Source organism: Hypanus sabinus, chromosome 9, assembly GCF_030144855.1.
Source record: "Hypanus sabinus isolate sHypSab1 chromosome 9, sHypSab1.hap1, whole genome shotgun sequence".
Taxonomy (NCBI): domain Eukaryota; kingdom Metazoa; phylum Chordata; class Chondrichthyes; order Myliobatiformes; family Dasyatidae; genus Hypanus; species Hypanus sabinus.
Window position 1 is genome coordinate 7,746,970 of NC_082714.1, and position 22,831 is coordinate 7,769,800.

The window sequence follows — 22,831 nt, forward strand, 5'->3', positions numbered from 1 at the left end:
GTAATCTAGAGATGATTTAAAGTATACAGGAGGATGCGCGTGGGTTATCGTGGATTGGGATTGAAAAAGATTGGGAAGTTCAACTTACTAAGTAAGTTGATATTATTTAACGTCAGTTAGTCAAACGTTTGTCTTAATATGCAGTATATATTTTATCTTTCTATGCATATAAAACGCTGAAGAATGAATTTTTCAGCACTGGGCTTGGGAACAGAAGTTCCCGAGTTCGATCCAGTGACGGATCGCTCCTGTATGTGCTCTCCACCGTGTCAGGTTGATGTGGAGGATCAAAACCCAATAATTAAACCACTGTGTTGTTTAGTAATAATTGTAGCTTTCAATGGGGCAGAACCTTTCTCACTTTATCCTTCAAAATTGTTCTGATTGTTGACCGACGGAGCCTAACGCTTTTCCAGTTACTGATGGCCTTTCACCTCTTTCTGATCGCTTTATTATTTCCACCTTATTTTCAATCGTGATCATGATTATTTTCGTGAACAGAAACACTGCGGGTTCAGAGCTTCACCACCGGGTCCTAATGTCCACTGCACTGAGCCAGGTTAAATAAGGTCTGGGGTTTCGCTGGGTCCTAAGGTCCACCGCATTTAGACAGATTGAATAAGTGACTCGAGCATCTGTGGATTTTGGTATCCTCGGGGTCCCGGAACCAATCCCTCACGGATAAGGAAGGCCAACTGTAATTGTTCCTGCACCTGGTGGTGTGGGACCCAAGGCTCCTGTACCACCTGCTTGATGGCAGCAGTGAAAAGAGAACACAGTTGGTGGGGGTCCTTGTTATTGGGATGCTGCTTTCCTGCAACAGCACTTCCAGATGTGCTCAATGGGGGGGGGGGGGGGGCTTGCTCGTGAGGGCACACATGTATAAGAGAGATTTGAGATTATAAATATAGTAGTCAGGAACCATTGCCTTTGAAGTTAGTGGAAATATCAACTTGGATATTAGATCACATAGGTTCAGTTGGCTGACCGATCCCTCGGTATATCATTTTTATTTCTGTATAACTCTTTCGGCCTTTCAACCCTTTGTTTAAAGATACTTAAGCTAACTTCTTTATATACACTGGTGACTACAGTTCTTACCAATCAGCTCCCCAGCTTTTGGTAAACAGTGCACAGTACTACAGATCCCTAGCATGTACACTTAATTATATGGTAATATATTCTCTCATACTGTAAATAATTTTGTACACAGAGAATGTACATAGTGTTGTATTGCCTAAAGTGACTTAAACATTCACATCAAAACAACAATAATTTTAAAGTAACTTACTTTCAGAATGTTTGGGGTACTCCTAGGGAAAGGTAAAAAGAATAGTTTCTGACTTTAAGGAAAGACAGTTCTGGATTTCCTTCACGAGGGCAAGACGTGATGTGCTGTGCTCTAGATTGTTGACTCTTTAAAACAATGAAGGTTGTAATATGTGAGACTTTGGACGAACCCCAGAAGCATAAATTGTATTTGAAGTTAATGACAAATTATATGTATTTCATTTTAAGCAAATGGGTAACAGTAATGTATGTCCTTGTATAATAGACAAGAATTATTTGGAGTATTGTCCAGGTAGCTTCTTATGTCTTTCAATAACATTTGTTTATCTCATGGCTTTTAGGAGACCCCTACCAAAGAGCTGGGAGAGCACTCAGCAGCAGAAAACAGTTTGGTGTCTAACAGAGGTAGCCCTATCACAATAACTGGATCCCATTACTCAAACAGGATCTCAAACTCCGAAAGCTCCACTGATGAAGAAGGTAGGCGTTCCACTCCCAAAATAAAAGCTAAATGCTTTTGAGAATGATCTGGCGCTAAAAGGGTAAATGTACGAGTAGTGTTTGATGGTTCTGGTCCTGTATTCACTGGAGTTTAGAAGAATGGTTTGGTGGGGGGGTTATTTAATTGAAACCTATCGAATATTGCAAGGCCTGGATAGAGTGGATGTGGAAAGGCTGTTTCCTATAGCGGGAGAGTCTAGGACCAGAGGGCATAGCCTCAGAATATAAGGAGGTCACTTTAGAACAGAGATATGGAGGAAGTAGTGTATTTTGAATGTATTCTTTGTATAAACACTGGCTTGTGCTCCATCATCACCTCTTATACAGTTTACATTCTCTATGACTTAAGCTTGTGTTCATTCTCTCAGTTTCAGAACATAAAAGTGACATGGCTCCTTTGGCTTGAAGCCATAACGATATGAGAGTAGTCCCATCATCATATTTCTGACATTATTGTTCTCTACAGTTATTGGCAGCCGTAGTTTGCTGTCCATTATCTGCACAGTGCATTTTCTGAGTGAATTACAAAGCACTCTTTGATACTTTGTTTAGAATATAATGCTCCACAGGGAAAGTACTTGTTAGAAATTATGACACCTGGATTTTCTTTTAAAGCTTTTTTTTTACAAATGGTACATAGGGACTTGATGGTTCAGAATACCTTTCACACCTGCTTTGCGTTAAGCTTTTAATTTAAAAAGTTGAGATTTCTTAATGTAGAAAACACGGTTCCAAGAAGACTTAAATATTATCACTTGGGTTAAAGGAGATTTCGTATTGCAGAGGTTAAAGGAAAGCATGATAATCTGGTACTTAACTTGCAAAGATTATACCTGCTTAATAGTTTCCCATAATTTTATTTTAAAGCTGACAAAATATTGGCATAATCGTGAAAATATCAGGATTGTAATATAAATGTGACGTAATGCTTTTCTCTTTTCTCAGGAGGTGGTTTTGAATGGGAAGATGATTTCTCCGTATCCTCTTCAGAGTCCTCATTTATCTCTCAAACAGCAAATCGACTTGCCTCCTTAAAACAGTCTTCTTCCCCAGCTTCCAGATACTTTTCACCTCCACCGTCCTCCCGGACTTTGGAGCAGAATTGGATAGATACATCATCGTACTCTCGATTTTCTATCTCTCCATCCAGCATTGCCAGCTTCTCTCTGACTCACCTTACAGACTCCGATATTGAACAAGGAGGTATGTCGTTAGAAACATGGAAACATAGAAAACCTACAGCACAATACAGGCTCACAATACAAAGTTGTGCCGAACATGTCCCTACCTTAGAAATTACTAGACTTCCCCATAGCCCTCTATTTTTCTAAGCTCCATGTACCTATCCAAAAGTCTCTTAAAAGACCCTATCATATCCACCTCCACCACCGTTGCCGGCAGCTCATTCCACGCACTCACCACTCTGAGTAAAAAAAACTTACCCCTGACATCACCTCTGTACCTACTACCCAGCACCTTAAACCTGTGTCCTCTTGTGGCAACCATTTCAGCCCTGGGAAAGAGCCTCTGACTATCCACACGATCAATGCTTTTCATCGTCTTATGCACCTCTATCAGGTCACCTCTCTTTCTCCGTCTCTCCAAGGAGAAAAGGCCAAGTTCGCTCAACCTATTCTCATAAGGCATGCTCCCCAATCCAGGCAACATCCTTGTGAATCTCCTCTGCATCCTTTCTGTAGCTTCCTCATCCTTCCTGTAGTGAGGTGACTAGAACTGAGCACAGTATTCCCAAGTGGGGTCTGACCAGGGTCCTATGTAACATTACCTCTTGGCTCCTAAATTCAATTCCACAATTAATGAAGGCCAATACACAGTACGCCTTCCTTCTCACATTTTCTGAAACTACTTTTCTTTGACTTTAGGTGAAAACAGGTTTGTTTGTTTGACTAACTGTAGATAAGAAAAGGTTATTGAGTACTTAAATTAGCTCTTTCCAGATTAAGTATTAAAGATTAGTTTTATTTGTCACATATACATCGAAACATGCGATGCCCAATGTTGTCCGAGGACATGCTGGGAGCAGCCCGCGAGAAGTGCCATGCTTTTGGTACCAACGTAGCATGCCCACAGTTCACTAACCCTAACCTGTACATTTTTGGAATGTGGGAGGAAAGTGAAGCATTCGGAAAAAAGCCGCAGTCACAGGGAGAACGTACAAGCTCCTTACAGACAGAACTTACAGCTGGCACTGTAAAGCATTACACCAGAAATTTGCATTGTTTTTTATGCCATGGACAATACTATTAAGCAGGTTGAGAACCCCTGCATTACACTACACCACTATGCTGCCTTTTTAGGGATTGTAGTCCTCAGGAAATGATTAGTTAAGAAAGGGCTTGAAGTCATATACTTGGTATAATTGGGAAGGAACTAGGTACCACATAATGGTTACTACAGAACAAGCATTCTGGAAGTTAGGGAGCAACTGTCCAATTCTGACTAATGAAACTGGGATACTTTTAGAATGGGACTTTCCTGTTTTTATGTTATTCACACTTCCACCAACTTGGAGTATTGTGTTCATTTCTGGTCGCCTCATTATAGGAAATGTGTACAAACACTGGAGAGGATGCAGAGGAGAGTTACCAGGATGCCGCCTGGATTAGAGAGCATGGCTTGTACTCTCTGTCTTATGTGGAAAGCTTAAGTAAGCTAGGGCCTTTCTCTTTGGAGTGAAGGAGGATGAGAGATGACTTGATAGGAGTGTACAAGATTATAAGAGGCATAGAGAGAGTGTATAGCCGGTGCCTTTTTCCCAAGACGTCATTAGCTAATACCAGAGGGCAATGAGTTGAGGAAAGTTTATGGGAGAAGTGAAGAGGTAGGTTTTCCTCTACAGAGAGTGGTAAGTTTCTGGAATGCACTGCCAGGGTGGTGATAGAGAACGCTACATTAGGAAAATTTAAGAGACTCTTAAAAAAGGCATCTGATTGAAAGAAAAATGGAGGGTTATGAGCTGTGTAGGAGGGAAGGGTCAAATTGATCAAGGAGTAGTTAAAGGAAGGCACAGTATTGTCAGCAAAAGACCCATATTGTGGTGGACTATTCTATGTAGAAAAAGTGAAGCCACCTGTTTTAACCACAACCATCTGATTCTTAACAATGTTGTGCAAAATAAACATTCCTGCAAAAATGATGCTGCCCAGAAGCCAGAAGCAGTTTCACCTGGCCTGCTAAATTAACCCCATTTAACTCACATTGCATCTGCTCAGAGCTTTTCACATCAATCTATTTATTCATATTGTACTATTTTTAAGCCCGACGAGTTCAGCACATTGAAATTGTAAAGTCTCTTAACATTTCTTCTCTGCAGCCTTTTATAGGTACATAACTTGACCTGTTAATTGTTTAAAAACTCCATTAAAATATCCATCAATCAAGGGCTGATGTGACCAAAAAGAATTATTTCCAGAAAGCTTGTATGAAGTGAATGAGGCAGTTTTAAATGGTATTATGGGTCAGGAGGTGCTCAGGAAGCACATCTGTTGCTAGACTTAGCGTAACAGCTGGTTACAGCTCACCAGCTTAATGCGTCATTGTGAATTTGTAGTTAAGTTGTTAAATTGATGTTCAATTAGCAGGTGCCTGTGCGTTGCACCTGCGTTTGTCTTTGCTAACAGAAGAGAAAGTGGTAGACAACTTCCCCTCCTTACTGCTTTAACCTTTAAGCAGCTTGCTCTTCATGATGTATTCCATGTGCACTGTATTATGCTGTCATTAATTACATATCAGATCATAATTCTCATTTATCTTAAAAATGTAAGTATTTTACAAGAAAGCACATAGAATACAGATTTTTCCCAGCTAAATGTTCAATTTAAGGTTGCATAATGTAACACAAAACTTTCACGTTTTGTGGAATGGGCACTTTTGGAGTCATAGAGCATTACTGCACAGAAGCAGGCCCTTTGGCCCATCTAGTCTGTTCTGAACTTTTATTCCTGCACACAGACCAGAGTTGTCCTTACCCCTCCCATCCATGTATTATCCAAACTCCTCTTAAATGTCGAAATCGAACCTGCATCCACCACTTCCTCTCGCAGCTCATTCCACAATGTCACCACCCAGTGAGTGAAGAAGTTCCTACTCGTGTTCCCCTTAAACATTTCACCTTTCACCTATGATGTCTAGTCTCACCCAATATGAGGGGAAAGAGCCTGCTTGCATTTACCCTATCTATACCCTTCATAATTTTGTATACCTCTATCAAATCTCCCCTCAATCTCCTACACTGCAGGGAATAAAGTCCTAACCTAGTCAACCTTCCTTATAACTCTACCCCTAAAGATCTGGATCAACTTTCAGTGGCTATTTTTATAGTGCATTTATTCTTGCATTCATTAGGCAGTTTAAATGGTCTTGGCATAGACTAGATGAGCCAAAAGACCTGGTCTGTGCTATACTTCACTATGACTCTCTATAAAACCTATTTCAAGCCACTATTCTATGAATGTGTACCCTGCTTAAAATCATAGATTTAAGAAGTATACTCAAGCCAACAAACTATTAAAAATACGCTTGAAACAAGAGAAAAAAAATAATTTTGCTATAGTTACCCTGACATCATTACAAGCCTGGGATCTGGGCTTACAAGCCAATCTCAGAAACTTTTCTCAGCAGCCTACTGTTGAATTTTTCATAGTCACAGATCACTGCAGTGCTAAACTAGTCCATCTAGACTGTGCTGAACTAAACTCCTCTACACTGAGTTACTAAATGTACATCCTGAGCAGGTGGCTCTGTCTTAACTGTGCAACGCTACAGCAACAGTTGGAGAAACTATTTCTCTTGATGTTGGCTTACAGGGTGCAACTAATATTAAATGAGTTTCAATGTTGACTGTTTAATCTTGACTGAAGTGATTTAAAACTGCTCCAATCTTGGACCACGTGCTTCACAGGAGCAAGACCATTTGATGTCTATTTTCTATCAAAGAGTTACTTGCGTTTTTTTTTTAAGTGTCTGCCATTAAAAGATATTCATTTGTAAATTCAATCTTGCATCCTCAGAAGTTTCTAGTTTTCAGAGCAGGAAAATTGTGGGTAATTAATTATCAGTAGGAAATGAAGCAGGTGCATAATCCAAGATAAATGCATTCTCTTCGCCTTGATTTATATTGGCCATGACTATTTTGGAGGCAGTGTGAATAGTGGCACTTAATGGGTTGTTATATTTAGTGTAGAGGTGTTACCATTATTTTGTTGAAAATCCTAACAAATTACAACCCTAATTAGTAACAAACCTACCGCAGGTCGTCATGCTGGTGTAGCGGTTACCGCGGTGCTATTCCAGCTTGGGGCATTGGAGCTCGGAATTCAATTCTGGTGCCGTCTATAAGGACTTTACACATTCTCCCCGTGACTGCATAGGTTTCCTCATTGTGCTTCGGTTTCCTCCCACAGACCAAAGACATACTGGTAGGTTAATACATAGGTTAATTGGCCATAAATTGTCCTGTGATTAGGCTCGGGGGTTGCTGGGCAACATGGCTCGCTGGACCTGAAAGGCCTGTTCCATGCTGCATCTCGAAATAAAAATAAATAAATAAATCCACGCATCAGCTACTTGGGTATTTTTATTTCGAGATACACCACCATTCTGTCCAATAAGCCCACAATGCCGAATTACACCCATGTGACCAATGAACCTACTAACCCGTACGTCTTTGGAATATTAGAGAAAGTCAGGAACCGGGGAGGAATGTACAAGCTTCTTGCAGGCAGTGGAGGTTTTGAACACAGTTTGCTGGCATTGTAATAGTGTTATGCTAACCATTGCACTACCACGCCACACCTAAATGTTGTAGGAAGCATGTGGATAAAATGTCTCTTACAGCACAGAAATGAGTGTATATCAAACCAGGTACTTCATTGCCTAATAATCTAGGGATATGGATGTGCCATATGCTGTCAAATGCAAATATTTTATTTGCTGTAGTAATAAATTACAGCGATTTTGATAATTCACAATAAACTAATTAGGCAGGTAAGAAAGATCAGTGAAGCTGCACTCATTTATTTTTATTTGTTTATTTAGAGGTACAGCACAGAACAGACCCTTCCGGCCTAATGAACTAAACTGCACAGCAACCCACCAATTTAGTCCTAGCCTAATCACAGGACATTTTACAATGACCAATTAGCCTCCTAACCAGTACGTCTTTGAACTGTGGGAGGAAACCCGAACACCCGGAGTAAACCCACGGGGCGAACGTACAACCTCTTCACAGGCAGTACAGGAATTGAACTTCAAACTCCAACTTCCTTCGCTGTAATAGCATCGAGCTAACCACTACACTACCATGCAGCCCTAATTTACTATTAACTGATCTTGTGGGAGAGGATAATTGGGAGAAATGAATTGCAATTGGCATAGACCAGCAACCAAGGTTAACTGGCAAAAAGAATTGACGGTACACGACCCTTTCTGTCGCAAGCTTCTTTGATTCAGCAGCCTTAAGTGTATTGATTAAATATTTGAAGAAACATTGGGGAAAGAGCCAGAGAGCGCTTTCAAAAACACAGAGGTCTGAAGGGCTTCCTTCATATGCTCTCTGGTTCTCACTTAGAGGTGACTTTCTGTTGAGGCTAACACAGATGTGTACTTTGGACATTCACTGGGCTGAATTTATAGCTGTTGATACCTAGTTCTGCTTATCAGAATGTGACATTGGAGCCGGTGTGAACCGAACACATGCACGGTGTGAGAGTGTCAGCTGTGCTGTATGAAAATAAGCTATGCCTATTTGCCTATTCCTTTTAAACAAAACTGCAAAAATATTCGTCTTGTGCATTTTCTTGATGCTGCAAAAAGATGACATGGCTGCATGATGGGGTTCTTTGGATGTTGAAGGAACTCGGGTAGCATCTACAGAGGGGAGTAAACAGTCAATGTTTTGGGCCGAGACCCTACATCAGGACCTTCACTGCTCCCCCTCTGTGCTCTTCATTTTTCTTTCTTGTTTATGATTAAAGTTGCCTTCTTGAGGTTACCATCGAAGGTGTCTAACTGGTGAGAGGTAGTGAGTTGTGGGCTTGTTGTGTTGGCACTGGAAGCACAGTGACACTTCTGGGCTGCCCAGCACAGTCCTTGCTGCTTTGACTTGAATCAAGTGACTTTATATTTTGACATCCATGTGACAAATAAAGCTAATCTCTCTTTAATTTTTATGGTACCAATAATCTTAATTAACACGTACAAACAAGCTGGATGAACTCAGCAGGTCAGGCAACATCCGTTGATTGCTCATTTCAACAGATGCTGCCCGACCTGCTGAGTTCATCCAGCTTGCTTGTATGTGTTGATTTGACCACAGCATCTGCAGTGTACTTTGTGTTTAATAATCTTAATTAGATATTTAGACCATCAAGCAATTATTTAAAAGACACCATTTATTCTTCTAGGATGATGATTAACATAAAAAGAGAAATTAAAAATGTTTTATTGCCTGCACATGCCGAAGCACTTTGTAGTTAATGAAGTACTTGGAAACGATGATCACCTTTGTGACATAGAGAAGTGTTCAGTGTTTCAAAGGATTGCTTCACTTTCCTAAAGCCATCTGACTCTGTGGTGTAACGTTTGATACCAAGCCAACAAACTAATGAGATCAATTCACACTTCAGAATCAGGTTTGACAGACAGACAGACCTACTGTCTTCTGACATATGTCATGAAACTTGTTGTTTTGCAGCAGTAGTACATGCAATACATTTTAAAAAAACTAAATTGCAACAAGAAATATACATTTATTAGGTATACGTGTACACCTTTATTAATGTAAATATCTAATCAGCCAATCACATGGCAGCATAAAAGCATGCAGTTATGGTCAAAGATTCAGTTGTTTAGAGAAATGTGATCTAAGTGACTTTGACGATGGAATGCTTGTTGGTGCCAGATGGAGTGATTTTGAGTATCTCAAACTGCTGATTTTTCATGTACAACCATCTAGGATTTACAGAGAATTGTGTGGAAAACAAAACGTATCGAGTGAGTGGCAGTTCTGTGGGCAATGAGAGAGGTTGGAGGAGAATGGACAGACTGGTTCAAACTGACAGGAAGATAATCACACATTTAAGCAGTGGTGTACAGAAGATCATCACTATCAAACCTTGAGGTGATTGGCTATGCAGCAGAAGACCACAAATATACTCTCAGTAGTTACTTTATTAGGTACAGGAGGTACATAATAAGTGCAAAAAGAAAGCAAAAGTGGTGAGGTGGTGTTCATGTCCAGTTATTGTCTAGTCAGAAATCTGGTGGTGGAGAAGAAGCTGTTCCTAAAATGTTGAGTGGGTGTCTTCACCTTCTTCACTCCTGTACTTCTCTCTAATGGTGGTAGTGATAAGAGGGATGTCCTCTGAGATGGGGGTCCTAAATGATGGAGAAGCTTCATGTTTTTGTGATTTCTGATGTTTATTTTCTCTTTGTTTCTAGGAAGCAGTGAAGATGGAGAGAAAGATTGAAAGACAACTGGAAAGTGATTTGTGTTTTCTTTTATTTCATAATCAGACTATCTGACAGGACAAGCCAGTTCAGATTTAAAATAAGATGGATGAACCAATTCTTTTTCCACAAAATTGAAATGAGTCTGTGCACAACAAAGTATAAAATATTTAAATATTGTCCATGTTATACTAAAAATGAGTTCTGACTGGACAGTAGTTTCAGAACAATGGAAGGCTGGATAACTAGCTTCAATAAGCCCATGGACACAACTTTTGGCAATCTTCTTTTGAATTCCTTGCCGCTCCATGGCTAAGTTCACTTTGCAGACATAGGATTGTTCATAGTTCACTATTTTTCTGTTCCCTTAAAGAAGGGAGAAATTAATTAATTTTTATCTGCAGTTCTCTGTATTGTGTTATATTTAACCTATAAATGAGTTTTCCAGAGAAAGGGTACAGTTGGTGATAAGTTTCATGTTATGATGATGTTTTATTTGAGAATCTGCATTATGTGTAAAAGGTAACTGGTGATCTTATGGCCCTCTGGTTTTATAATTGAGCTATCTGGCACCTGCTAAAGTAAATTCCCTGTTCATTATGGCAGTTTCCAACAGGAATATAATTAACAATTCAGCAATGTGAATCTATTTCAAAAAGCCTCTTGATAACAATACCTCTTTTTAAAGACTAGGCCGCAGGATATATGCAAAGCAATGATTTGCAAAGTGTTTAAGCCAATCATTCCATAAAACCAGTGTCACAGCTGTGACAAGTATTTACCACCTGTTCTGTGAACCTTTTAAAGCTATTGCAGTTCTGAGGGTATAACTTCTGTGGCAGTTGTGTGGCATATATTCCACAAGTTTGCTTCCAAATGTCAAAGCTAGCCTGAGTTATGTTTGCAAGCCTTTTTTAAAAGTTGCTTATATGCATATTGTAGCCCAGAATACACAAGTGGTTGCCTCATTTGCATCTGGCCCTAAGCAATGGTACTGCTCTGTGTATCCAAGACCTTATCCTCAGAACACTAACTTTTTTTGGCTTTGGTGTTTAAAAATTAAAAGCTACTGAGACTGAATGGTAATGTATAAGTAACTTCTAGTGACTTAGTGTTCTAAACATGTTCAGAAATCAAGTTTGATTCACCAATCCAGCATGAAGTTGGTTGAATGACTTTATAACAACAAACTTTGCAGAAAAGATTTGATTCAATTGTAGCATCAGGTACCTATTCAAAAAAGTGAACACCAGTTACAATTCAACAAACTACAATCTTAGGTTATAAAACACATTTCGTTCTCATTTTATTTCTGCTGCTTGTTTTATTTGTATACTGAAAATGAAGATGTGCTTATTAATGCACTGGAATTAGCAAAATATTCTGGTACCTTATTCACATTGACCTGAATAACGAGCATTGGAAGTGACTCAGTGTCCATGTGCTGCTGGGAGATGTAATTGGCAATTCTGAGCCCTTGCTTTGATAGTCCTGGTCCAAAATTGTGTGTGGCGCTGCTGGCTGGACCAAGAAAGCCTGGAGATGCCACAACAAGATCCACAACTCTGTCAGTCTCTGCACAACTGTTTTAATTTTATTTCTCCATCTGTCCATCATCTCCTGGTCTTGGAATGTAGACATGGGGGAATACCACCTCAAAGGAAAGTGATCTTTTTATGAACTGGAACTGGAGAGAAGCCTTCAGTTCCTGGATGCTTGCCCTTTATCCAAGTACTGAAAGCTTCCCCCCACCTTTTCCTCTGAAGTTGTGCAAAATGGTTTAAGTATTTATTCTGCACTTGATATTATTGCAGGGGTGTTGGATTTTCAATTAAGCCTACTCCTGGGAGAGTGGCCTGAGGAGCTGGTCCTAAATTCTCCCTTCCCGACTTGTGTCTTTGTGACTTAGTATATTTCCTCAACTGATCCTCAATCTCCCTTCCTGGTCTTGTGGCTTATTAGTAACTGAATTTCCTTAACTAATTCCTTTACTACTGAAAGCAGTGCATGCCCTGAACATGGGAACTGCACCAGATCTGGGCTTCTCAGCTGGGAAAGGAGCTAGTAATAATTGAGATATATTCACATACTGTCCTAGACTTTAACTCCTCTGTTACAGCAGTTCTTTTGGGTAATACTGGGTATTGATAGTACTCAGCCATTGACCTTTTGGGAGGTGTTTTAACCCGTGTACTGAGGAATTCTGGTTATCCGGCTGGTAGGACTGGTCTGTTCTGGATTAGCTGATGGGTGCATCAATTGTATGAAAGCTAGATCAAGCTGCTGGAGGAACTTTCCAGGTCAGGCAGCAGCTGTGGAGGCAGAGGGAAAGTTGACATTTTTAAACCCTACATCACTGGGTGCAGAATGCCAGCTGTCCATTCACTTCTACAGATGCTGCCCGACATGCCGAGTTCCTCTGGCAGCTTATGTTTCTTGCTTTAGATCCCAGTGTCTGTAGTCTGTTCTCAGGTTTATTTGCATCGCCAGTTGCCTTGGACTAAAGAGCTATCTCAACAAGTGATAAACTCAACTAGTTTTAAACTTAGTTTAAAATTTAAAATTGAGAAGTTGATGTATTTGCTTGGGAGATTCATATTTGAGTATGTGGTTCCCTTCCACTGCCAAAACGAATTCTGACAAAGATTTGACTGGAAAGATCTCACTGGAAAGTGAGAGGGGAAAATGATATTGAGAGACTCTGGTCTCTTTTGTTGTTATTTATGGTAGGAGATTTAGTAAAAGACTTTTTGTGGATAATTATGACAGCTACAGAGCTGTACAGAGATTCATTAGAAGGCAGTAAAAATCTTTTCCAGGGACTCTGCTAATTGACATCCTTTCAAGGATTTTGGGGGTTTTAAGGAAAAGTCAATGATTCTGCTCACTTACAAAAGCATCATAATTGATAATGTGCCAATGATTGTAATGTAGAATTGGTTTTCTGGGAGACAGCTTGGCATAAATTGAATTTGCCCACAGATTTCTGCAAGATCCCACTTCAAGATGATTAGATCCTTTTATTTAGTGATGGTGGAACATCAGTGCAACTTGTTATGTCTTTGTAGGTATTTAGCTGTAAAGACTGCTTTCTTTAAACGGAGTGAAAATTATACAACCAGGGAATCATTGTGCCTCGACCGTCAATTCTCTGCAGCACAATGAACCTGAAATCAAATTAAATGCAAGTTTGTCACCCACAAGTTATCTCATCACATTTGGCCATCCAGGATTCAAGAATTAATTAGTGCCTATAAACAAAAATTAGCCGTGAAGAAAGCCAGACAGAAGCAGCAAAAATAAAGGTAACGTAGAGGCAAGTAGGAATTGAAGGTTGGTCTTTCAGTTACTGATAAAGTTTGTAGCAATTCTGCCAAACTCACTACAGTACTTTTGTTTAATACAATGGATTGAATTTTTTCATTCATTAGGGTGATAGAAAAAGTTAATGCTTTGTTGAAATTTCCAAGCTCTATAGAATAACAACCAGAAATGAGTCCTCAGTTGTCTTTAGTTCTGTTTTAAAGTATGTGGATAATAAGGTAATGTTTTGCATATATTAATGGTTAAACAAACCTTTGAAAGAAACCTTGAAAATTGTGCAAAGGAAAACTGTCCTACAGCTGCCAGTTTTGGAACAGTTGCTGAAGTGTGGTTTTGAGTGAGTGGAATGCACTCACTGTTCGTCCAGCTCCCTTGCACACATTTGGATGGCTCCTCTGTCTAAATATTCACACTAGGATTTAAAAACGCCCAGTAGTGAGATGCTGATAGTGACTGGAATGAATTAGTGTCCAAAATGTACAAACCATATGTAATAATTAAACTGTCATATTAACACGTTCTGAAGAGCAGCAGTTCAGAGTCACTTGCCCACTGCAAATTGCCCTGATCTCATGTGTTTATATTTGCAATCATTGAATTATTACTGATCACTCAAATGTTGCTGCTTGCGCGGGAGACGAGCAACAAAATTTTGGCTGTTGCTTCTGTACTTGCATGTGGTTCCAGAACAACAGGATCTAGCCTTGTGGTGACCTTGTTAAAATGCCAGCAGTTGGTCAAACAGCTCAGATGCTTTGTGCTCAGACTGGAAGTACACCCTGATAAGTCAATCTGAAATAGAAAATGGCATCTTAATACTGAGAATGTGAGCAGCCTCTCCCCAATACTTGTAACTCTTCTGTTATGAAGGAATATTCCACTACACTTGAGACTCTAGTCAAACTCTACCTTCGAACCTATTAACTTTACTTTTATTGGTAGTTGTGCAATATTTTAGTCTTGAATATGTTCCTTTTTTTGTTAGTTAATGGTTCAGGACAGTTGTGATCTGCTATTTATGATAGTTCAAAATTACCCTGAACTGTTATTATTAATAGGCAAAGATTTTTGTTTATAGTGTACTTGTCACAAGATATATTTTGCAATAATTTGGTAATATTTTTAAACATAAGCTGTCTACAACAATGGTAATTTAGGAAAAGGTGATGCCACTTTGAACAAGTAATGCTAAATCAAATGTGTCCAATTAAATTCAATTGATCGGTCAGGTGAGGGGAATCCAACAATTTCATAGCAATCTTGACTGTTGCCTTAGAGAAATGGGCTGGATGATATATTTTATTTCTGTATGCTGTGTGAAATAATGCAGTCTTTCGGGTGGCTGCCTGTAGCTATCGCCATATGTTTCCAGCACTGCTTAATCGTCTAAATGGTCGGTTACTTGGCAAATGTTTATGTAAATGAAAAAGCAATTTGCAAGAAAGAACAATGCAATACTTTTAACGTTGCCTTCCCACTCGATGGTACTGTGATCTCGAGCAAACCAGATAGCCAAACACTGGCAGGCAGAGGTGCTGACAGCAAGCTCTTGTGGTTTTTTTTTAGGAGTCCACTAGCTACATTCTACCCTGCATACCAGGAAATTTAACTTTCCTGTTCTCTGGTTGGGCTGTTGGGCAATTTTGTTCATAACATAAATCTACATTTGGATCCCAACTCCAGCAGTACCGAATGTTTTCAGAGATCACTACTGAAAATAACCTGTGTAAGCTGTTGCTACCATATTAAAGCAAAGTGCAAACGCAGGGCTGATTGTACAGAAGGTATTGCCAAGTTACTGCACATGTCTGAGACTTCTTGATTAACTGGTCTGACTGATCCTGTAAATGTGAACCATAGGAATGTGCCTCAATGATCAAAAAGTGCATGTTCCTTTAAAGATATTTTTCCCTAGGGTTCATTCTTGAAGATGACTTGTAAATATTAAAAACTTCTTCTCTTCACCTTCAAACCCACCTGAAATCTAAAGTTGTGTATAGTATTTTGTTCACAGTAGGCTGTTCTACATTATTTTGAAGCGAATTAAATCTTTCATGGAGATACCAGATAATCTTGTGCAATGTATTGCTTTATCTTGCACATTTGAAGTGTAACTTAATGTTTGATGGTACTGGATGTATATAAGTGTTTAATTTGTCTGTAAATGGGAGATGGTGTAACAAAGTCATAGGCACAAGGTTTTCTTTTGTAATTTAATAAAAAATATATGAAATTACTGATTACATATCACAGTTAATAAAGAAGAAAATCAGGTCACTTCATGAAATGTACATTTTGATATGTAATATTTTTACTTTGATTCCATGCATAGTGTAATTCAATAAATTGTTTGTAATTTAAATGCACTATGGATATTTAATATTCAGAATAAAGTCAAATGAATTAATTTATACACTCAGTGGCCACTTTATTAGGTACACCTTTACATCCCATTAATGCAAATATTTTATCTAATCACCCCAATCAGGTGGTAGCAACTCAATGCATAAAAGCATACTGACATGGTTAAGAGGTTCAGTTATTGTTCAGACCAAATGTCAGAATGGGGAAGGAATGTGGTCTTTTGACTGGAATGATTGTTTGGTGCCAGTTGGGGTGGTTTGAGTGTCTCAGAAACTGCTGGTCTCGGGGGGGGGGGGTGGATTTTATACACAACAGTGTACAGAGAATAGTGGGAAAAAAAACTTTTTCTAGTGATCAGCAGTTCTCTTGGTGAAAGCATCTTGTTAATGATGAAGATCAGAGGAGAATGGCCAGATTGGTTCAAGGTGACAGTAACTCAAGTAGCCATGTTACAACAGTGGTGTGCAGAAGAGCATCTCTGAATGCACAATATATTGAACCTTGAAGTGGACGGGCTACAGTAGCAGAAGACCATGAACATACACTCAGTGGCCACTTTATGGAGTTACAAAAGATATCGAATAAGTGGCCACAGGGAGTATCATTAACTCTTTGTGACTCCCTCTTCCCAGGTTGCAGTTGAATTTTGAGCATGCCCTTCCAGTTTGGAGATCAGATCAATGTTAGGGTTATAAATGAGCAGTAAGACATGACAAACCCTAGTGGTTTAATTTGTAATGCAAAGGATACAGCAGTCCGGTTTTTAGTCAAGCTGAGGTAAATTAATCTATACACAACTTTATCTGCTTTTGATAACAGCAATGGTTATTCAAAACATACTCTAAACCAGTTTCAGAAAATGCATTGAAACTTGCATTGGTAATATATACAAAGTGACTGTAAGTAGTGTCCCTTGTCAAAATTGACTTGCAAAACAGTCTTGTCTATAATTTCCTGGCAAGGAAGGGACCAAACGCTGAGGGTGGTGGTTATTTTATATTGGCTTGTTTAACCACTTCTTCTTGAAGTGAACATGATTAATAGGTGAAAATGAGAAAATCTGCAGATGCTGGGAGTCCAAGCAACACACAAAATGCTGGAGGAACTCAGCAGGCCAGGCAACATCTATGGAAAAGAGTAAATGGTTGATGTTTCGGGCCAAAACCCTTTATCAGGACTAAAAAAAGAGATGAGAAATTAGAGGGAGGGGAGGAAGAAGTACAAGATTTTAGGAGATAGGTGCAACTGGGAGGGGGAGGGGTGAAGTAAAGTGCTGGGAAGTTGATAGGTAAAAGATAAAGGGCTAGAGAAAGAAATCTGATAGGAGAGGCTAGAAGACAACAGAAGAAAGGGAAGGGGAGGAGCACTAGAGGGAGATGAGAGAATCGGGAATGGCAAAAGGGCAGTTACTGGAATTTCGAGAATATGTGACCTCAATTTTAACTATCAACTTGCAGAAAACATGTCAGGGCTAATTTTCCAATTGAAATACTATAAACCCATGACCACAATGGTAAATTGAGGTGAATCTACTTCACCCTGTGGGTGTTGAGGATTTCTCTACCAAGCGTCATTTCGATGAACTGTGTATAAGTAAAATTAGAAAAATAGTGTTATTTGTCATATGTATATTGAAACATTCAGTGAAATGCGTCGTTTGCATCAACGACCAACACAGTCCGAGGATGTGCTGGGGGCAGCCCGCAAGTGTTGCCATGCTTCCGGTGCCAACATAGCATTCCCTCAACTCACTAACCCTAACCTATAGACCTTTTGAAATGTGGGAGGAAACCCACATGGACACAAGGAGAACATACAAACTCCTTACAGAGAGCAATGGGAATTGAACCTTGATCGCTGGTGCTTTAACCATTAGGGTCACTGTCACCCTAATCTTGTGAGCAAGAAAAAGACAAGTGAAATCAGATGACAGAGTCATAAGCCTGCAATGTTTATGTCTGATTCTTTTGTTCTTTCTTCCAACATTTTCAGCTTTAGGTCCTCATTAGAGTTAGACCTTAATTTTACTCAATCGGGCTGACTATGTCATTTGCACATAGTAGACTCTCAAATCAGATAGCCTTCTAAACTCTGTCCTAAAAAGAGATTGGCTGACAGAAATAAGAAAACATTCAATGAATTTTCCAAACCATGGAAAAGTACAACAGCCCATCTACAAATCCTGGGAATCCATGACCCAGAGCCTCAGGGCCTTGGATTCCTGAGTCCCTGCAGTGGATGCACTAGCTCCGGACGAATGGCAAAAGGAGAACACACCATCTCCTAAACTAACAACCCATCTGCCCTTCTTTCCTCTGCTTGTCCCATAATCCTGAACAACAACACTGGAGGAATTCAGCAGGTCAGGAAGCATCAGTGGAGGGGAATAAACAGTTGAAGTTTTGGGCTGATACCCTTCATCAGTACAGGAAAGGAGCACAAACCAGAATAAGGTGAGGGAGGGGGGGGAAGTACTAACAAGCAGGTTATAGGGGAAAATAGGTGGGTGGGTGGGGAGGGAGGATGAATTAAAAGCGAGGTGATAGGTAGAAGAGATAAAGGGCTGAAGAGGAAGGAATCTGATAAGAGAGAGGACCACAAGAGAAAGGGGAGGAAGTGAGGCATCAAAGGGAGGTGATGGGTAAGTGAGGAGAAGAGAAGGGAGCCAGTCTTGGAATGGAATGGGAGGGGGTGAAATTACTAGAAGCTATAGAAACCCTGGTATTACAGGAAAGATTCTAGCAAGCAGGATAAAGCTAGAATCATTAGTAGGATGCAAAGAGCGAGAATAAAGGGAACTTTTTCTGTTGGCTGCCAGCAACTAGTGGTGTTCCACAGGGGTCTGTGTGGGGTCCAATTATCTTTTTATGTTTGGATGATAGAATTGATGGCTTTGTTGCAAAGTTTGCAGACAATACACACATAAATGGAGGGGCAGGTAGTTTTGAGGAAGTGGAGGGGCTACAGACGGATTTAGATTAGAAGCAGCAGATTGAATACAGTGTCGGGAAGTGTATGGTCATGCACTTTGGTAGCAGAAATGTAAGAGTTGACTATTTTCTAAATGGAGGAAAAATACAAAAATCTGAGGCACAAAGGGATTTGGCAGTCCTCGTGCACGATTCCCTGAAGATTCATTTGCAGGTTGAGTCTGTGGTGAGGAAGGCAAATGGAATGTTAGCATTCATTTCGAGAGGACTAGAATATAAAATCAAGGATGTAGGTGCTTTATAAAGCACTGGTGAGGCCTCACTTGGAGTATTGTGAGCAATTTTAGGTCCCTTATCTGAGAAAGGATGTGCTGAAACTGGAGAGAGTTCAAAGGAGGTTCACGAAAATGATTCCAGGATTGAATGGCTTGTCATGTGAAGTGCGCTTGATGGCTCTGGGTCTGTATTCACTGGAATTCAGAAGAATGAGGCATCATCTACTTGAACCCTTTCAAATAGTGAAAGGCCTTGATGTGGAGAGGGTATTTCCTGTGGTGGACCAGAGGGCACAGCTTCAGAATAGAGGGGCGACCTTCTAGAATGGAGATGAGAAGGAATTTCTTTAACTGGAGAGTGGTGAATCTGTGGAATTCTTTGCCACAGGCAGCTGTGGAGGCCAGGTCTTTATGTGTATTTAAGGCTGAGGTCGATTGGACAGGGCATGAAGGGATATGGGGGAAAGGCAGAAGATTGGGGCTGAGAAGAATGGATCAGCCATGATAAAACTGGAGCAGACTCGATGGGCCAAATAGCCTACTTTTGCTCCTATAATTTATGGCCTTAAATCAATGTTCATGCCATTTGTTTGGAGGCTACCCAGAAGGAATATGTGTTGCTTCTCCAACCTGAGAGTGGCCTCATTGCTGCAGTAGAGGAGGCCATGATTGGATTGGGAAGAATAATTAAATTGGGTGATCACTTGGAAATCCAGCCTGTTGTAGTGTATCACAATCCTGAGAGCTCAGAATCAGGTTTATGCCATTAAGTATGTTGTTTGGAGGCAGCAGTAATTTGAAATACATAATTTTAAAAACTATAAATCATGCTAAGATATTCAGTATATAAATTAAATAAGTAGCGCAAAAAGAGGAAAAAAGGTCATGTTCATGGGTTCAATATCCATTCAGAAATCTGATGGTAGAATGGAAGAAGCTGTTCCCTGAATGTTGAATGCGTCTCTTCAGGCTCCTGTACCTCATGAAAAGAGAGTGTGTCCTGGGTGATGGGGATTCTTAAAGATTGATGTCCAGCTTGCACACTGCTGCTCCTTGAAAAGTGTGCCACCCTTGAGAGCAATTGAACTTTATAGCTGTGCAGTTCTATCCGGGAGCATCAGGTTGACTTGCCCTTGGTGTTTCCTTCTGAAGTGTCCCTGTTGTTGACTCCTCTTAGGCTTGCTAATGGGCCAGGTGTGGCTTCCTGGTAATGGCCAAAGAGGCAACGCGGAGCCTGTTCATCGCAGTTTGGTCTCTGTGCCGGCGTTGCAGGCGCTGGAGAAAGCGCAAACCAATGAACAAGTATTGACATACTTTGGGGAATGTTGGACAGACTGAGGACCAATTTCCACATAGACTTCTCTAAACTTAAGCCCACCTCTAACAGAATCGGTGATGAATTCAGGCGTTCTGTGAGTCCCCACTACCAGAGGCTGCCAGGTGACTTCCGCGAGATCCCGTTCGACAGAAATACGACAAATCAAAAAACGACCGGACTTGGACCTTTTATTACATTTTTTCCTCATTATTTCCAGCACGTGCAGTCTGTGCTTTCTTCAGAAAGTGATAAAAGTTTGCATGCAGGTAGATAGATACTTTATTGATCCCAAAGGAAATGACAGAGCCACTGGTGGCATCACAAGTGCTTGGGTACACAGATATACAAATATTCGAAGGGAAGTAAGAAAGAATAAATATTAGGTTACTTCAAACTGTCTAATAGGAGGGGGTCATCACTTCCCTGGCTACTGGTTGATTCATCACAGCACCTAATGGTCGAGGGTAAGAATGACCTCATTTTGCACTCTTTGGAGCAGCGCAGTTGTCTTAGTCCTCCTCTGTTCAGCCAAGGTGGCATGCAGAGGGTGAGGGGCATTGTCCAGAATCACCAGGATTTTCCATAGGGTCCTTCGTTCTACCGTAGCCTCCACTGTGTCCAGTTTGACTCCTATAACAGACCAGCATTTCAAATCAGTTTATTGAGCCTGTGGACATCACCTGTGTTGATGCCACTGCCCCAGCACACCACCGCAGAGATTGTACTGGCGACAACAGACTGGTGGAACATGTGAAGGAGATAGGAAATAGGAAGGGTCTTTTGAAGTTCAGAACAGTACCAGACTCAAAAACAGTTACTTTCCCCAAGTAGTACGGCTGATCAACACCTCCGCCTGTTAACCCACACCTCCACAAACCCCACCACGACTTTATTAGCGTCACTTTATGGACATACAATCAAGCTACCTCATGACTTCATGTTTGTGTTTTTATTGTTGTGTTCATCTTATTGTGTTTTTTTTTTTCGCTGCATCGGATCTGCATCACAGCGGCATCACAAGTGCCCAGGTATTTTGTTCTCCTTTACACTTGTGTCCTGGAAATGACGTTTAAAAATGTTTGAATCTCGAGTTGGAGTCGTGTGCGTTTCCCCGCAGGCAGCTTGTCGGGAGCGATAGGTGAATTCAGGTCGGGGCCGATGGGTGAATTCAGATCGGGATCGATGAATGAATTCAGGTCGGGGGCGGTGGGTAAATTCAGGTCAGGAGCGAAGGGTGAATTCAGGTCGGGAGCGATGGGTTAATTCAGGTCGGGGCGATGAATGAATTCAGGTCGGGAGCGATGGGCGAATTCAGGTCGGGAGCGATGGGTTAATTTAGGTCGGGAGCGATGAATGAATTCAGGTTGGGGGCGATGGGCGAATTCAGGTCGGGGGCGATGGGCAAATTCAGGTCGGGGGCGATGGGTGAATTCAGGTAGGGGCAATGGGTGAATTCAGGTCGGGGGCGATGGGTGAATTCAGGTCGGGAGCGATGGGCGAATTCAGGTCGGGAGCGATGGGCGAATTCAGGTTGGGAGCGATGGGTGAATTCAGGTCGGGAGCGATGGGTGAATTCAGGTCGGGGGCGATGAGTGAATTCAGGTCGGGGGCGATGAATGAATTCAGGTCGGGGGCGATGAATGAATTCAGGTCGGGGGCGATGGGTTAATTCAGGTCGGGGCGATGGGTTAATTCAGGTCAGGAGCGATGGGTTAATTCAGGACGGGAGCGATGGGCGAATTCAGGTCGGGGGCGATGGGCGAATTCAGGTCGGGGGCGATGGGCGAATTCAGGTCGGGGGCGATGGGCGAATTCAGGTCGGGGGCGATGGGCGAACTCAGGTCGGGGCGATGGGTGAATTCAGGTCGGGGGGCGATAAATGAATTCAGGTCGGGGGTGATGGGTGAATTCAGGTCGGGGGCGATGAATGAATTCAGGTCGGGGGCGATGGGTTAATTCAGGTCGGGGGCGATGAATGAATTCAGGTCGGGGGCGATGGGTGAATTCAGGTCGGGGGCGATGGGTTAATTCAGGTCGGGGGCGATGGGTTAATTCAGGACGGGGCGATGGGCGAATTCAGGTCGGGGGCGATGGGCGAATTCAGGTCGGGGGCGATGGGTGAATTCAGGTCGGGGGCGATGGGTGAATTCAGGTCGGGGGCGATGAATGAATTCAGGTCGGGGGCGATGGGTTAATTCAGGTCGGGGCGATGAATGAATTCAGGTCGGTGGCGATGGGTTTATTCAGGTCGGGGGTGATGGGTTAATTCAGGTCGGGGGCGATGGGTTAATTCAGGTCGGGGGGCGATGGGTGCACTCAGGTCGGGAGGGATGAATGAATTCAGGTCGGGAGCGATGAAT

At 41.3% G+C, this 22,831-nt stretch overlaps 1 protein-coding gene across 1 annotated transcript in view; it reads left to right on the top strand.

Moving 5' to 3' along the window:
• The window catches only part of lmtk2 (lemur tyrosine kinase 2), a 134,733-nt gene extending 118,736 nt beyond the window's left edge, over positions 1 to 15,997 (top strand). Inside the window, exons 12-14 of the mRNA XM_059979015.1 lie at positions 1,632 to 1,770; positions 2,737 to 2,994; positions 10,252 to 15,997. Of these exons, the coding sequence (XP_059834998.1) occupies positions 1,632 to 1,770; positions 2,737 to 2,994; positions 10,252 to 10,280 (426 nt within the window). The 3' untranslated portion in view covers positions 10,281 to 15,997. The remainder of the gene's footprint in view (positions 1 to 1,631; positions 1,771 to 2,736; positions 2,995 to 10,251) is intronic.
• The last annotated feature ends 6,834 nt before the right edge of the window (positions 15,998 to 22,831 follow it).